Genomic DNA, 18,772 nt, shown 5'->3' with positions numbered 1-18,772 from the left:
ATTTTAAAGAAGCTAATGATGTATGCATACTAGATCACCTTGCCTCATCATTTGAACATTTCATTACCATGTGCCATTCTGGTGAGAGCGCTGACAAACTTTGGGATCGTTTTTCCAATGTGGTTCAACATTGCAGAAATTCCTATGTTCCGCATCGTCTTAACACTAGAAAAAGAAAACCATGAAAAACCAGAGACATTTATCATGTAAACAGAAGATTAAAATGAAGGCGTCAGGTGCTTGCGCAGTCTGGTTGCCCACAAACCAATAATGTTATCAAGAATACGAGCCAGGAATTGAAGCAACTTAGCAAAAACTCAAAATCTAACTTCTTCAACACTACCTTGGCATCATTCCTCACAAGTGTTCCCAGTAAATTCTGGAGATACGTCAATCCCTCATCTTGCACTGCCAGTATGGTTAATACTTTAGAATGAGCTCAGCCTCTTGACATTCTTTTTACTGCCGTTTACACTAGAGATGACGGCTCCACACCTAATTTTACTGAAGTTCCCAATACCCCCATGAATGACATTGAAATAAATGAACAGGGTGTATTAAATCTCAGTCTCATATTGAACACTGATAGTAAGAAGAGTCCAGGGCTTGATAACATTCCGAATGAGTTTTTTGTATGGATATGCGGAGTGGGCCACTAAATACCTTACAGTTACCTACCAGTCTTCAATTTCTATTGGCTGCTTCCCATCTGCTTGGTGGTGTGCGAAAATTGTTCCAATTCACAAAAGTGGTAATAAGTTGGATGTTTGTAACTATAGACCTATTTGATTATTTAGTACAGGTGCCAAAGTACTAGAACATATTGTCATACCTTGCATACCTTGCCGATTTCAATATCCTAGATTGCTGCCAACATGGTTTCCGTAAGCAGCACTTGATAGTAACTCAGTTGGTTGGATTAACTTATGATCTCGCAAGTGCCTTGAATGAACGCAAACAAGCAGGCATAATATTCCTTGACTTTGCCAAAGCTTTCGTTAAAGTTTCTCACCCTAAACTAAAGAACATTTTCAAAAATCCACTCATCACTAAATGGTTTTCATCTTATCTTTCCAACAGAGAACAGCATGTTGTGCTTGAAAACGGTTGCTCTGACCCCTCAGCGGTACTATCCGGTGTACCTCAGGGTAGCATTTTGGGTCCACTGCTGTTTCTCATTTTGATTATTGATAAGCCCAATAATATCACAGTGCCCATTCGGCTGTTTGCAGACGAATATGTCTTGTATAACAAAGTAGAAAATCCCAATGACCAGATTCTTCTTGAATAAAACTTGCAAAAGATTAAAACATGGTGTGACACATGGCAAATGGTATTAAACATAAAGAAAGCTGTTGCCATGTGAGTTACGAAAAAAGAAAGTTCTAATTCATACATACTCCATTGACAACACTTCCTTAACAAGGGTTTCCATTCATAAATATCTTGATGTTACTATTAGTTCCGACTTAAAATGGAATGATCATATTGATGACGTATGTACCAAGTCACGCAATGCACTATGGTCCTTAAGAAGATGCATTCACAGTACAACTCCTGAAATAAAAATTCTGGCATACAAAACGATAATTAGACCTACCTTGGAGTACGCCAAAATAATATGGGACCTTACATGGTAACAAATACATCTAAACTTTATAAAATTCAACGCCTCACATTAAGTTTTTTTTTATAATAAGTATCGGTGGCATGACTCCTCTTCAGAACTTAACAAAATTTCCAATCTCCCTCTATAGAATCTAGAACTTACCTTGAAAGATTAAAATTTCTCTTTCTTTTCATTCATGATCTCGTTAGCCTAAATAAAAACAATTATTTTAACATCCAACCAGACTCCTATTTTAGGCACAGACATAGTATGTACATCGCCCCTCCCTTGGTATTCGTTGATTGTTTTAATTTTAGTTTTTTTCTTAGGGCCACCAATGAATGAAATGGGCTACCAGGAACTATAGCGAAACTATCAATTTCGGAAAAAGTCTATATTTTACATAATTTGACGCCTGTGACCTTTATTGCTCATGAGTATACCTCTGCAGTGAATTTTTCAGTAAGTGTTCGTCCGTTAGAATATTCGTTCAACTAGAAAACAGTAATAGAAGTGCAATGTTTCAATCGATACTGTTTGTTGCCCTTGCTAGGATTTGCAACGCTTTTGTATGTCTTTCTATGCAACATTTCTGTACGGCAATTTTGTGTGCCTTTGTGTACAACACTTTTCTATGATTTTGTATACCTAGGTACTGCTATTTTTAGTAAGTTTTCATGTGTCACAATATCCTTACTAGAAAATCAACATTGATGTACGATGTTTCATCTGTACAGCTTGTTATTTTGCAATTTCTTTTTTTACACTTCCTGGCAAAGAATGTAACACTTTTGCACGTTCTTTCTGTATTTATTCCGTTCCTGTAATGAACCATCCTGGGTTGACAGTATCAATAAATAATAATAATAAATAACATGTGCAAAGCGTGGGCATGCTGAGATGCCATGGCATCATATGCGCCGTCTTCCCACATGTTTAGTACTGGAGGTTGCGTAATCTCCAATTTCGAAAACGTGTTGAAGCGCGAGGCGGACGAAGCAGTCGCTTCCTGCTGCCAGCGTTTTTCATAGTAGCGTCGTCCCACTGCGGGTGACATTATCAGCCACAGGGACAGAATGGATGCAATAGTACGGCTGCCTTTGCTTAATTCGTACCGGCAATGTGAAGAGATCATTGACATTGCATGAAACCGCATCTTTCATCATTGATTCGGAAATTCAACAAAATTAATTTTTTTCCCCATTCTCATTTGCTTTTCTAGCTTGGCCGATAATTAGGAGAATTTTGCTGCCCCTTCCGTACGAGTTAAATCGATGGGCAACTGTACTTATTTGCATAAAAGATCAAATTTCAATAAAACAGTACTTAGATATAACAAAGCAAATTGCCTACACACACGCACGCACGCACGCACACACACACACACACACACGCACACACACACACACACACACACACACACACACAGATATGTGCTCTTCTAAGCACTCTCATCCCCTTTCTACCTCTGCGGTGTGGCCAATTTCCTACACTTGATGCGAACACTCTTTTTCACAATTGACGCTCCTAGCGCCAATGCACTGATATTGTTACGGGGATGCTAGGAATATAGAAAGAGTGCATTTACAATATATATACAAAATGAGTCGGAGTAGCTAAGATGGCTGACCACGAACAACACGCAGCAGCTAGCGTCCCGCGATCTTCTTCCTCTCTCTTCTTTCATCCTTCCGTAACAATATTGTTACGGGGGAAAAAGAGGACAATGTCGACATTTTGATTTTGTTGTCAAGGGGCTCGTACAGAAGCTTTGATCACTCCAACAAGGCTCTGTGTTCGAGACTGAACGCCCGATTGATTTAGTAATTCAAACGGTGAAGACGACAAAGTGGCAACAGCCTCTCAGGATTCTCTACTGCTGCTTATGTATCTCTCTTAAATACATTGTGTAAATAGTTTTATATCTGTGACAATATATTGCCTATCATTCAGGTACCTACCTACCTGTAGAGCCTACATGGTCGCATGGCTGCAACATAGAACTGTGGCACGAATAAGTGCTAAGCATAAAAGAAGAAAAATAAAAAAATTATGGGGTTTTACGTGCCAAAACCACTTTCTGATTATGAGGCACACTGTAGTGGAGGACTCCAGAAATTTCGACCACCTGGGGTTCTTAACGTGCACCTAAATCTAAGTATACATGTGTTTTCGCATTTCGCACCCATCGAAATGCGGCCGCCCTGGCCGGGATTCGATCCCGTGACCTTGTGCTCAGCAGCCTAACACCCTAGCCACTGAGCAACCACAGCAGGTTTAAAAGAAGAAGAACAAGAAAGTGACTATAGTTTTTGAACAGCCTCAGTCTGCTTTCGAGGACACATCTTGTTGCTATCAACTTGCTGTCATCTTTCGCTCAGTTGTCTGCTATGCTGCCAAATCGGGTCTCACAATGCGCACCGGCACAGGAGGTGACCAAGCGAGCCAGAGCAAGTGTCAGAACCTCGCAATGTCCTGCTCCCTCCCTCGTGGCTGCTTTCTGCACTATGATGTCATGACACACCAAAAACGTTACCGAAACTGGCTGTCAGAAAGCTAATTAAATTGTTTAGGGAAGCCTGAGGACTGCCAGAATTTTTGGGGGGCTTTCTTCATTTAACACACAAAAATTAACAGCTGAAGACATTACCTCAGTACCCTTAGCGTTCGAATGAATGGCACTGAAGCATACCCCTAGCAAACTCGCATATTTATCAAAATGGGAATTCGTAGAATACAGCTCAATAAATGTGTGGTAAAAGTGGAAAACAAATTTCATTTTTCGAATGCATCACTTGGTATCAGTGCAAGTGAAGACGCCGCCAGCCTAGCATAGTACATTCGGTATGCAAGACCCCATTTCTGTTCACAATGGTGATCCGAAAACACTGCTGATGTTCAGCAAGGAAGCGATGCAAGCTACAAAAGCCACAGCCACACAACCACTGAGGCTGGTCACAAAGCTTGCCATGCTTCGTCTTCCAGTTTTTTTTATTGACAGTGGTTTATGCAAACCATGAGTAGGCAGTGCACCCTTTGGATCTTGAATGACCCAAATTGTGTGCTGAAAATTTGCTACAGTGGCTTTGAAATTCCCCACGTCCTGTCGAAACAAGGCAAAACAAGTGCTACAATATCAGATTGTAAAAACCAGAGCGAAGAAAATAATTATGAACATGGTAGCACAAGACCAGGGGCAAGGCAAGCAGAAGACCAGCTTGGCGCTGCATGAGGCTGTATTGTGCTGGGTCTGAGTGTAGTTCCCTCGTAGCCATGACAAATGTCAACACACCAATGGATTGTAGCATAAGTTGTTGAAAAAGTTCCAAAATTTAAAAGGACACCCGGTGTCTCCCAATGAATTTTCAAGGACTAAAGCAGTGTTCAGTATGAACACATGAAAAAGTAACGATGTCTTCCTCAACAAGGAAAAAAAAATTTTTTTTTTTTGTATGCATGTGACAAAATACAATTAAGCCACCACCAATCCATAATTACCAGCAGCGTGAAAGATGAAGACGGAGAAATAAATTACATAGGCGAGCGATGGCTTGTGCGATTTCTTTCTGTCCTTGTTGTTCGTGGTGCCCATAACCATGAAAGAGCACCAACTCACCTTCAACACCGATCACCCGCAAAAGGGCAATTCTCACCACAACAATACTAACTGGATTAGGCTGGCTTGGCCTTTGGTCAATATTGTGGGCAAATGTACAAACATGATCCAATAAGCAGTGCTGAAAGCAATATTCTAGGATTTTTCAGCACTTCGTGAAATTCCCAGCAGCATTTTGATAATCACATGTTTCAATCACCGCTAGCAAACCTGAAATATGGCACGTGATCCTATAACAGGCAGTGACTTGCAGGAATCCGTCTTCAATGCATATTCCTGTAGTGAGGAAGCTTTTTTTGTTTGTGGTAGAATGGTCACAGTTGCAGCACATACTTTCACTGGGCTTCACACAGAGCACAGAGAGTACGATCCCAATAATTCAAGGTAATCAAGAGCACATACTAACTTGTGCTTGGACAGCTGTGTTCTTGTGAACCTTGGACAACTGAAGAGGCCTGCACCCGAACACTGCTTCCCTGCAGAACCAAAATGCAGTTACCACAAACACGTTGGCCACAACAGAAAAAAATTTGATTCTCAGCTGCACACAAGCACTTTTGGTCCATTCAGATGCAACAAGCAGCAAATATTTGCTGTCTATGTTAGAAAGAGTTGGGCCCAAGAAAGAACGAACACAGGAAAAAAATGAGGTAGATGGAAAGAGCGCAAACAATCAACTGGTTTTATTCGTTTTGAATCTGCATATATAGGCAGTGTTCACATGTGACAAAAAAAAAGGAAGGGAGGGAAGGAGGAGAAGAGGGAAAATCAAATCTGCCTCATGTCAACACAAGCTGCACAGAAAATTGTGTTCAGCATAATAAAGGCAACAGAAGTATCGCTTATGCAGTCGTCGCCCTTTTCCTTGATGTGAAAAGCTTCCAAAAACTCATGCACTATTTTGTTTTTGCTTTTGCCTAGAATCTTAATTTTGTTGAAGAGTGGTCTACATCCTTTACATGCAAGGCAATGAGTGGGCAAGTGTGCTCCTTCTCTTTTCTGAATTGACAATGCATGCTCGCCTGCAAATTCATGCACGCGGCGCCCTATTTGGGCCACATATACTCACCCACATTTGAGCGAGATTTGATATACCACGCCAGTGGCGCATTTCATGAAAGTTTCGGCATGCTTTATTCTGCAACTGCTTCATCTGGCTCCTTCTCCGCTGATTTTCGGGCACAACCGAGCGAGCTTATTTGGAGCAGAACTACAGGGACACCATGGCGTTTCGCCACTTTTTTTTTATGTTGCAGGCAACTTTGTGCATATATGGCACAACAGTGGCTTTCTTTCTGAGCAAGCACTCAGTGGTGCTGCCACGTTTTTCTCCTTCTTTTTTTTACCTTCTTAAGAAAGTTCTCGGCCACTGCTGTGATGACTTCGTAGGAGAAGCCGGCTGAAAGCAGCCTGTTAATTTGATTATGGAAGCTGTCTTGCATTGCACTGATTTTGCGAGAGCAGATTCCAGGCACGAACTTGCAATCACCCTCTTAACTATCTTCGAATGCGTAGCATAAGGTAAAAGCTCTCGCTGTGCTCATGGTCCATACTGCCGGCAGATATGATGCAAGCCGAACTGCAATGTAAGATCTAAAAACTGCAACAAACAGTTAGTAGGAAGTTCGTGCGTGAAAGCCAAACCCTTTCCATATTGTCTAAAAAGGGTTAGAATACTGCTCACTGAATCAGTGCAGGTTAACATACTTTGTTTGGATACAACAACTAAAAAGTTGTCAACATATCTAAAAGCTTTAACCACCTATATAAAACTCATGATTTAGGGAGCGGTCAATGTCAGCTAAAAATATATCCCACACAGGATTGGGGTAACACATGAACCAATACAAATGCTCTGCCGTTGCATGTAAAAGTAATTAAAAGATATAAAGGCGGCTTGCAAAATTTGAGCAAACACATGAAGCTGTCTACTGGTACCCCAGCGGAGTTCTGAAACCCTATTTCACCATTCCTTTCAATGCATTCTCTGATGGCTACGAACAATTCATCATGAGGCACGGAATAAAACAAATTGTTCACATCAACAGAAAAAACGTAGCCAACATGAGCATTAGTATTCAATAAACGTACATCACCAGAATTCTTTTGTGGCTAATGGGTCTTCAACCTGTACAGCACTGAAATGTTTCTGTGAATACTGGCTAATTAGGAACTGCCACAAACCCTTTTCACTGATGATTGTTCTGAGAAGCACAGAGACCTTTTGGGTTCTTGCAGTGAAAAACACCAAAAGTGCTTTCTTTCTACAATTACTTATTGAATTTGCAAGTCTAGACAATTCAAAATCCCTGCATAGAGCTGCCGCTCTGCTTTTAATTCCCTTCTTTAATCAAGTGTGAACGCTGGCTATATATGCAGATTTGAAACGAATAAAATCAGTTGATAGTTTACGCTCTTTCCATCTATTTCGTCTTTTTCCTGTGATCGTCCTTTTATACACACAACTCTTTCTAACATAGCCATGCACCAACTCGCCCAGCAAGGAGTTCTAAATATTTGCTGAAAGCCAAAATCCTGTTTCCCAAGCTCTTTCCTTCTTTGAGGCTAGAAATTCCTGACAGCAAGGTGGCTTTCTTTATTGGCAATAGTGATGGTTTCTTGCGTAAAATCAAACTTGCTGGACAAAAAAAATCAAATTGTGAGGTTTAACATAGAGGCATAGTGGGGAACTCCGAGTTAATTCTCACCATTTAGGGGTCTTTAATATGTACCTAATTTAAATGTGCAAGCATTTTTGCAATCCACCCCCATTGAGATGTGTCTGCCATGGCCGGGAGTTGAACCTGTGACCTGAAACTCAGCAGCAGAATGACATAGGCACTCAGCCAGCACAGCAGATAACCACGTTGTGTATACCATACCAGTGAAACTAAGGCTTTGGCGGTCAAGCACTGCAGCACAAAGGCAAGAACTATCAAAATGTGAAAGCATTAGCCTGATAGGTGCTAAAGTGCCCTGCACGTGCACATGATGGCGGGCAAGCCACGTGGTTAGCTGTTTAGGCAACATGTAATCTTTCATTTTCATAGACAGGCAAAGTGAGGCAATGCCTGGACATGATAATTACATGGCAGCCAACTTCCTTACTGCACCTCTTCAGGGAATGTGCTGCCACCGCTTTTTACTCAAGGAACAGTGTGACATGCACGACATGCAGTGGACTGAACAGTAAATCAGGCTTCAGAGAGAGGTGGAAACCAACCACACAGAGGAGGACGTTGCTGTGTCATTCTGCCCTGTGCATTTGTTGCATTAGAGTTGTGCACATACGCTTCACCCGAGACACAGTGTTGCTAAGTGCACGCAAAGTATGACAGCGGTGCTCTTTTTACCTGTGGCAAGCAGTGACAATGTTCAAAGACAACAATGTTGTGCCTCATCACAACTAGTATTTGGTGTGGTGCAAGAGGGTGCACGCAGGTGAAATCTTGTACCTGAATGCTCTGGCTAGTGATTCACGGTGTTCAAGAAATGAATAAAAAAATAACATTCCGGGATATTACGAGCGAAAACCACAATACGATTAGGAGGCACACCACAGTGGGGGATCTTGGTTAAATTTCTCAACCTGGGGTTCCTTAACGTACACCCAATGCACGGTACACCATTGTTTTCGCATTTAAGCTCCACTGAAACTAGGCCAGGAACAGAACCCGCGGGCTGGTGCTAAGCAGTGCAATGCTACAGCCATTAAGCCATTGTGTGCGGTCAAGGCTGGTCCCATTTGATGCACAAGTGAACAATAACGCGCTGGACACATCTCTCCTTGCACATACTCATACCTGCCAATCTGTGAGCTCCAAAAGTCATAAAAAGTCAGCAGATGTGACAAAGCGGAATGTTAAATGCAGTTTTGTGCCCTAAGCATGCATCTTTTGTGAGATACATATGCACTTTATTAACGACAATCCACCTACAGATGCAGCATACCAAAAGCAAGAAAATTGTGCACAGCAGCGATTGAAAAGCAACGCACCGTTTTTAAGACCGCAGTGACTTTTCTAGCGCACTTGCTGCTGCCGATTTTTCTAGCTTCGAGTGTCTGGATAAACTTGCCCGATGAGTATATGGTGTCTTGCGCAGCCACGAGAGGGTGGCACAGGCACCCTTTCTTGTACACCATCTTGTACAAGAAATGTACCATCGTACACCAGACAGCTGGAGGACCTCCTGAACAATCCTTATTCACAAGAAAGGCGACGAGTCCGACCCCCGCAGCTGGCACCCTATTACTCTTGGCAACACAGCTGCCAAGCTTTATGCCAAGTGCCAGGGAGGACGTATGCAAGACTGGCTGGGGGAGCACCACATCCTCTCCCCTTGCCAGAAGGGGCTTCTTCCTCATGATGGAGTGTTTAAGCACAACTTCATCCTCCAGGAACGGCTAGACAAAGCCCGCAGTGGCCATGAGGACATCTGCGTCGCGTTCCTCGATTTCACTAACGCCTATGGGTCCATTCCTCATCAGGCGTTGCTGGATGCACTTCGGGGAGCCAGCGCGGGCAATCGATTTGTCGACCTCATAGCCGACCAGTACGCCAACTACTGTACGAGGACCATCGCTGCTGACGGATCACCACGCCTATCTCCATCCTTGCCGGGATTCGTCAGGGCTATCCTCTTAGCAGGCTCTTGTTCAACCTCGCCGTCGACCCCGTCATCCAAGCCATACAGGGTGGTGATCATCAGCACAACATCCTGGCGTACACCAATGATCTGACACCCTTGGCAACCAGTGCCGGGGTGATGCAGGCCCGCATTGATCGTATTGAAGCTCTCGCTTCAGAACTCAGTCTCGCTCTTAACCCCGCCAAGTGCCGCTCACTCCACCTATGCGGGGCCCATCCGGTGGGGACGAGACCATCGTGAATCACGGTTGCGGGTGCTCCCATCCCTGCCATGGCAAATTTCGACGTACAGAAGTTCCTGGGTGGTCCGGTGGGCTTCCGGATACTTAACGATGATATCACCATCATCGATCAGACCATTAAACATTTTCTTGAACGCACTTTCTGCAACTTTTGTACTGCCCCATCTTGCGATGCCTTTAGAACTTCTTTTTGTGAGCAGAACCTAGCCTTCGTAACACTTGTCTTAAAGATTTATGAAATCATAGCATGGGCACAAGTTAATAAACTTCACAAAAACTTCAAGAGAGTTGGTTGGTGTGTGTATTCATATTGACACGTGTACTTGTTTGTCTTTATTGGGCGACACGTTTCACTGCCTAACAAATGTTATCACACAGCACAAGACATGCCTGCATGTATCGGAAGTTTCTGGAATGTTATCAATGCTCCCATCGGCTGTCTGCAACCGAACGATGTGTAATCCGATCGCGTCTGTGCGGGACACGAATAATGTACAACTTTCTGGAAGGCACGCGGGTCCCAGCAATTACTCTGGAACATTCGACGACTGTTGTATAAAAGCTGACGCGCTTGACCCGCTGATCAGATTTTCGCCGATCGCCGACTGTGTTCGCCGCTGTCGCAGTTCTTTGAGTGTAGCCTGTTTTTAAGGGCACAAGTTCGCCCAATAAAACGCTAGTTTCGTCTTTCTCAGTTTGGCTGCTTTCTTCGCAGTCACTACCATGTGACAATATTAATTAATCTGGTACTTGTCCGACTTCTGATCCTTATAGCCTGTCTTACCGGCTCCCTGAATATATTCTAGCAATGGCCTTGTCTTCCTCATTTTAATTTTTTTCTCGTGTCCTTTGGCACTCTCCTCTAATTTCTCTCATTCTCAAACTGTGTGCACTCATAAATACTTCATTTCTCCTTGACCTAGTGCCCTATATTCCTAAAAATGCAGCTGTTGGAGTTGGTTGTACGAGCTGCTCGTACTTTATGATTCTGTCACAACTGTGCTGCTGCAAGGTACAAAGGAAACAGGGATACATTAAGCCAACATGGATTCGATGAGAGCAAGCTCAAGGCTGCTTATTATTTTCCCACACCATCTAGGCTTGTAGCCTAAAAATATAGCAGCACAGAAAGGAAGATACAATGAATAAAACGAAACAGAAAGCAAGCAACACAACCTGCAATTACCATTTGCAACCTTTCAACTTTGTTATGTTTTCCTGGTTACGGTATAGAAATAAAAAACGTGACCTCCTTCATTGATAACAAAATGAATGGCTTGCTGACAAATTGTTGTGGTTTTTATGATGCCATTGAGAATGCTTCCAAGATTTCCCACTCCTTTCTCCTTTAGACACAACCAGCAACATTATCTTTTCAAATGTTGGTTTTCATTTTAATCATGTGCACTGAAAGGCAATAATATCCAAGTATGCGACTTGTTCAACCAGACATGGATATTTTAACAGCCTAACGTTTATGCCTCTTCACATGGTGTGCCTCATGGAATGGTGTCTTGCCTCTCTGTCTGAGCAATGTGAAGCTCCACCAGCCCTGCCTCAATGAACTGGGGATCTGAAGACTGAAGTTTCATTCCAGGTTTCAGCACAGAATTAATTTTGCAGAATACAATAAAAGAAAGGTCTATCAAAGAAAGGTGCCACTGCGCAGAAGGTATGTCACTGTTGTAAAGCTAGGCTTTTGACTGAAGTTATAAGGATTATTTATAACAGAACTTGTGGCACCACGACTGTGCAGTTTTGACAAACTCCGATGTCACAACATACTGGAATGATCCTGCACAAGAAATGAAGACAAGGCGCCAGAGACACCTTATCCTAGCCATTTCGTGCCTCACTTTGTGCACAAACTCCATTTCCCAATCATTTTTCTCTGCTTTCCTCTCACAGTCAATGCGCCTACTCACACTCTCTCTCCCAAACACTCTCGCAACATGACGCACAGCTCTGAATGAATGTGTGTTGTTTATTGGCACAAGGGCCAGTTATGGCAAAAGAGAGCCATGCCGGTGTTATTGACTTCGCAGTGGAGTGGTGAGTTCTATGAAGTTGATGTGACGTGGCTGTAAAGGGGCTTTAAACGTAGTCGCTCTAAAGTGTGTAAAATATACGTCTAATAAGATTATGGCGATGACTGATGACATGTACTACGACGTATACCATGCACTACTAAAAAATGGTACAGTATACAAAACATGTCAGATTAAAAACTTGGCTAGAGCACTACTGCCTCACCAGGGCCCTTTAAACTCAAGGGCCTGGAGGTATGTGCTGTACAATACTACTATCGCAGTGGCATCCTCTAAAGAGAGGAAGCGCTACGAATATATGGGGCTAATAACATACAAGACAACATCTTTCAGAAAACCTAGGACTGTATTAGTATCAAAAAAACAGTTCTGGACCAGGAAACGCGATACGATGAAGAGGGATGTGCTGCCGGTACGCTCGGGGAAAATGTATGTTTCTCTCAGATTCAGTTTCCCGACACTCCAGGAGGACGTGTAGGATGGTCAGTCTCTCCCCACATCTAACACAGGTTGGAGATTCATGCCCAGTGAGTAAAAAATTATGGGTGCTAAAGTGTGTCCTATTCTTAGATGCCAGAATAGGACATCTTTTCGGCATGATTTTGTTGCAGAGGGCCAGAAACCTAACTGTGGCTTTATCACGTGCAGCCTATTTGTTTCCGCATCCCACATGCATTGCCAGTGGGGCACAGTTTGCAGTTTCTTTCGTAAGAAAGGCCCGAGATCTGTGACAAGGACAGCAGTGGTAGGATTCAGAGCTTGCGATGCAATTGACGTGGCCATCTGGTCCACCAGAACATTACCCTCGATTTCTCTATAGATAGGCACCCAGCATATAATGACATGCTGTTTAGATAGGTAGGTACGCTTTACACAAGACAGAATAGAGCTCATTAAGTATGGGATTTTTGTGCTTACAGAGTGACATCAAGGCCTTCACGATGCTTAGGGAGTCTGTATGTACGATTGCTTTTTGGAGTTTTGATTTCCTTATATGCTTCCCAGCCAACAATAGAGCATGGGCCTCAGCCGTAAAGATACTTGTTTCCGGATGCAGCACATCGGATTCTGAGAAGGATGAACCGACAGCTGCATAGGACACCCCGGCATGAGACTTCCATGCATCTGTGTAGAACTCCGTGCAGGAGTGCTTGTACTGGAGTTCTATGAAATGCATTTAGATTTTGATCTCTAGAGCATGCTTTGTAACTTGTAGAAAAGATATATCACATTCTATCAGCTGCCACTCTCAAGGCAGTAGCAGCTTAGCTGGAGGAAGCATTAAGCAATGTTCGAGGAGTGGGATATCCATTTCAACGTTAATCTCCCTCACATGCAGTGAGAAAGGCTGTCTTACAGAGGGACAATTATGAAAGAGCGTAGCACGTTATATCGTGAATGGTATTGGAACACGGATGTTGATGATTAGAGTGGAGTTTCAGAAAATATGTTAGGCTGATGCATGCTCTCTGCAGATGGAGTGACCACTCATTTGATTCTACGTGTTGAAATGGGGTTTATGGCAGCTCGTTCGAGGGATCGCAAGTAGCTCTCGATCACGACTCCTGGCCCTTCGAACCAGCAGCCCGAGCTCCAGTCTCGCGCTGCAGCGGTGGCAGTTCGCACAGCGCCACATGCATATTACTGTGATGCCCAATAGGAGACAAAGGTTCATGCACTCAAAGGTTCTGACGGTTCTCTTAGGCGGAGCCTCCGAGAACCCAATTGAGGACAAAGCCGTTGGTTTCGAACACACACACAAACTTCTAATGGAACTAAAGAAGGCTTAAAATAAATAGGAGAAAACAGAAAACATAAAAGAAACACTCAAATAGACATAATCGCAGAAAGAAACACACTTGGGGCTAGTATGGAGCTACCTCATGCGCGAGTCCGGGCTTGCCACGACGGCAGGGACGCATAACAGTCTCGACGCGGAGACGTGACGGCAAGTTGACGAAAGGAGTTGCGCTGGTCTCACCAAAGGTCGTGGTGTAAGTTGGTTGACCGGGCGACCGGAGCGCGCCAGCTCTGGCTTGGAGAGGTAAGACAGGCGGCTTGGCAGCACGAGCACACGGCGGCAGCGTTCTGGCCGGGCAGCTGGGCGTAGAGCTCGGGCCTGTAGCCCGACTGCTCTCACCCTGCCCACGGGCACAGAAGCTTGAACGCTGGCCTCGGGCAGCAGGCGGCACGACAGACGGGGGCGGCGTTCTGGCCGGGCAGCTGGCGTAGAACTCGGGCCCGTAGCCCGACTGGTCTCGCCCTGCCCACGGGCGCAGGAGCTCACCGGCCTTGAGCAGCTGGCGGCACGCTCGGGTAGACGGGCGACGCACAGGAACAGGCTGGCAGGAGGCCCCGGTCGGGTGAAGTCCTGGTGGCTCGGGTCCGGAACCCGACAGCCCGTGTTCAACTCCCGGTCCGGTGGTTGACCTCCTCCTGGCATCGCTTCCTGGAACTCTCCCGGCGTCTCCCCTGCGTCTCCCCCTTCTGCCAGCGTGCCTCGCCTTTTCTTCCGCTCTAGCCGATTAGGCATTCTCGGATTGGCTGCCTGACGCCCCGTGGTCTTTCCTAATTGGTTGACTTTTCTTCTTTTAGTTGGTTTTCTTGCGCCGCGCGTTCACGTGCCAGACGCTCTTCGTCGTTGTCGTTTTTCTCCTTCCAGCACGGAATTCGCCTTGGCGCGCGCACTCCTTGTCGTCTGCTCCAGTCCGTCCCGACCACCGCACCACAGATCACAATTACCCACTACAATTGCCCCCACGGCGAAGAGGAGCCATCCTGGCGACCTAAGGTGATCACACGATAAGGGGGTCGTGGTACGGCTTCAGGCAGCTGATGTGAACCGTCTCGCGGCCACGGCGGCGTTTGCTCGAAGATGGCGTCACCGGTTCGACCACATAATTTACAGGCGATGTACACGCGACGATCCGGTAGGGACCCTGATATTTCGGTGCAAGCTTTCGGCTAAGGCTTGGAGCTTGGAAGGGCAGCTGGAGCCAGACGTGCGAATCCACGGCGAAGGACTGTGTGGACTGATCGTTGTCGTGGCGATCTTTGTGGATTCCTTGGGTATCTGACGTGAATGAGCGAGCCAGTTGGCAGCACTCTTCAGCATGGCGAGCAAATTCGAAAAAAGGGGTGAATTCAGAGGTATCCGGATGATATGGTAGTACGGTATCGAGGGTAGTGGATGGTTCACGTCCATAAACAAGGAAAAATGGTGAGAAGTCTGTGGTAGCCTGAACGGCGGTATTATAGGCGTACGTCACAAAAGGGAGGACATCGTCCCAATTGGAATGATCAGACGCAACATACATGCTGAACATGCCACCAAGAGTGCGATTGAATCGTTCCGTTAGACCGTCAGTCCGTGGGTGGTACGCCGTAGAGGTGCGGTGAATAGTGTGGCATGCGGCGAGGAGCTCGATCACTGAGCAGTTCTAACGGTGCGCCGTGCCGTAAGATGAAATGCCGCAAGATGAATGCGGCAACGTCGCAAGCAGCAGCCGAAGCAAGTGCAGAAGTTTCAGCATATCTTGTGAGGTGGTCTATAGTGACAATTATCCAACGATATCTGTTAGCAGTGCATGGAAGAGGCCCACAAAGGTCAATGCCAACCTGATCAAAAGTACGTGCAGGACACGGTAAAGGTTGCAGAGGGCCTGTCATATGAGGAGATGTCTTGTGTCGCTGACAGGCTGCACATGACCGAATGTATTTGCGGACATAAGAATACATGCCGCGCCAGTAATACCGCTGGCGGAGCCGCTCGTAGGTTTTCAGGACGCCAGCATGAGCTTGTTGTGGGTCGGCGTGGAAATATGTGCATTTGTCGGAATGCAAATGGCGAGGAATGACAAGCAGCTATTTGCGACCGTCTGGCTGATAGTTTCGGCGGTGCAAGATGGTGTCCCGTAGCACGAAATGGGTGGCTTGGCGACGAAAGGCACGAGGGCATGTAGCCGTTGAAGAACTGTTAAGAATGTCAAAGAGAGACAATCCACGGATCTTTTCTCTGTTCAGACGGCATGTCAGTAACGGCAAGCGTAGCAACCGGGCACTCTTTGGATGAGGATGGCGTTTCATCGGATCGCATGGGCGATCGGGAGAGCGCATTTGCATCACAATGTTGACGCCCGGATCGATATATGACTTGAATGTCAAATTCTTGGAGCCGAAGAACCCAACGTCCAAGACGCCCTGACGGGTCTTTCAGTGATGCAAGCCAGCAGAGCGCATGGTGGTCTGTCACAACATCGAACGAACGGCCATACAAGTAAGGGCGAAATTCGTGTAAGGCCCAAACTATAGCCAAACATTCTTTTTCCGTGACAGAATAATTCGATTCTGCCTTCGTGAGGGCACGACTCGCATATGCAATCACATATTCCGGATAACCAGGCTTGCGTTGCGCAAGGACGGCTCCAAGACCAACGGCGCTGGCGTCCGTATGAACTTCGGTCGGTGCACTCGGGTGGTAGTGGTAAGTAGACGACGCAAAGTGGTGAAGGCTTGGTCACATGCCGCAGTCCACTCGCGAAGGTCACCAGGGCCAGCCAGGAGCTTCGTAAGGGGAGCAATGATGCAGGCAAAATTGCGCACCAAGTGTCGAAAATAAGAGCAAAGACCGACAAAACTGTGGAGCTCTTTCACTGTAGTCAGCTGCAGAAATTCTGCGACAGCACGAAGATTGTCAGGGTCGGGAAGGACGGCGTCTTTGGAAACGACATGGCCAAGTATGGTCAGCTGGCGTGCTCCGAAGTGGCACTTTTTCACGTTAAAGGCTGGCGGTGGCAAGGCAAGTAAGGACTTCACGTAGACGAGAGAGGTGAGTGGTGAAATCAGGGGAGAAGACTACCACGTCGTCTAAATAACACAGACAAGTCTTCCATTTGAGGCCTCGCAAAATATTGTCCATCATCCTTTCGAATGTCGCGGGCGCATTGCAGAGGCCGAATGGCATTACTGTAAACTCATACAGGCCATCAGGCATAATGAAAGCTGTCTTCGAGCGGTCGGATTCATCCACTGGCACTTGCCAATAGCTGGATCGCAAGTCCAAAGAAGAAAAGAATTCAGCACCATGTAGACCACGCATAGATGACGCCCTGGATTGTCTACAAGGTGTAGACAATCCAGGGCGTCATCTATGCGTGGTAGAGGATAGACATCTTTTCATGTAATCTTGTTGAGGCGACGATAGTCCACACAGAAACAAATCGAACCATCTTTTTTCTTAATGAGTACTACGGGAGACGACCAAGGGCTGCAGGGTGGCTTGATAACACCACGTTCGAGCATGTCTTCAACCTGCTCGGTGATGACACGACGCTCGGTGGATGACACGCGGTACGGACGCTGGCATAATGGTGCGTGATGTCCCGTATCAATGTGGTGAGAGACGGTACTTGTGCGGCCTAACAATGTTTGGTTCCAGTCAGAAGAGGCGCGAAAATCATTTAATAGAGTTATTAGCCGCTCACGTTGAGTCGGCTCGAGGTCATCAGCAACAGAGCGACAAAAAATGTCCGGTGATACTCGGTTAGTTGGCACATGGGGTGTCAGTGCTGTTACGTTGGCAGTATCTACGTCGTCGGCAACAGGGAAATGCACAATGATGTCAGCGTCCACAGTCTCGATGGTACCAATAGTCGCGCCACAGTGCAAAGTCAAAGTGTATGAATTTGGGTTCGAAATCAGTATTTCTGCAGAACCATGGTGAATCATGAGGAGGGCGAAAGGCAACAATATAGGCTGGCAGCGAATGAAGATGGCAGCGGGTGTAAACATGATCGTCGCTTCGGCAAGGGATGCGCATGAAAGAGGGACAAATACAGCACTGTGAGGAGGAAGATCAGTATCTGAAGCTACACAGATCCTGCTAATATCATGAACTTGAAAGTCGTGAGATGGCAAATCGCACGGAATGGAGAACTGAATCTTAGCACGTGCACAGTCAATGACGGCATGATGGCGCGACAAAAAATCCCAACCGAGAATCGCATCGTGGGAGCAACAAGTTAACACAAAGAAATCAATCGAATACAATATGTCTCAAATCAGCACCCTGGCAGTGCACATAGCGACTGGCTGAACTTGCTGTGCACTGGCTGTTCTAAGCAAAAGTACCGAAGGCATCATGGTCACTTTCTGTAATGCACGACAAAGCTTCTCACTAATTACGAATACAGCAGCACCTGTATCGATGAGCGCAAGAGATTTGATGCCATCAAAGGACACTTCAATAACGTTAGCAGGGGAAAAACAAGGACTTTGATTTTCCGATGATGCAGTTCGTGCCTCAGGAACTGCGGAAATCAGTTTTCCGCCTCAGTAGTACGCAAAGTGGCGTAGGCCCAGTGCCAATACTGGCACTGGACCTACGACGCATGAGTGAGAGTGAGCGCCAACGAAGGGAAGGTGAGCGCCAAGTACCATAGAGCTGTGACTGCGGTGCTGGTATGTCATCAGCAGTGTAGACTTCCGGTGGTGGTGGTTGAGCGGTACGGAATGGTCGGAAGCCGAAGCTGGGTGGTCGCGGGGTGCCCACGAAGGCCGGAAAGCGCCGGCGGCAGAAGCGCGCTACATGTCCCGGTGTACCGCAGGCA

General features: G+C 45.8%; 1 protein-coding gene across 3 annotated transcripts in view; it reads right to left on the bottom strand.

Moving 5' to 3' along the window:
* LOC126526617 (uncharacterized) overlaps positions 1-18,772 on the bottom strand; it is an 84,954-nt gene that overhangs the window by 50,537 nt on the left and 15,645 nt on the right. For all 3 annotated transcript variants that reach the window (XM_055068259.1, XM_050174484.2, XM_050174485.3), the window contains exon 2: positions 5,632-5,701. In XM_055068259.1, the coding sequence (XP_054924234.1) occupies positions 5,632-5,701 (70 nt within the window). The remainder of the gene's footprint in view (positions 1-5,631; positions 5,702-18,772) is intronic.

This window comes from Dermacentor andersoni, chromosome 8 (assembly GCF_023375885.2).
Source record: "Dermacentor andersoni chromosome 8, qqDerAnde1_hic_scaffold, whole genome shotgun sequence".
Taxonomy (NCBI): domain Eukaryota; kingdom Metazoa; phylum Arthropoda; class Arachnida; order Ixodida; family Ixodidae; genus Dermacentor; species Dermacentor andersoni.
The sequence above is the reverse complement of the archived record's forward strand: the minus strand, read 5'-3'. Positions and strand labels throughout refer to the sequence as shown.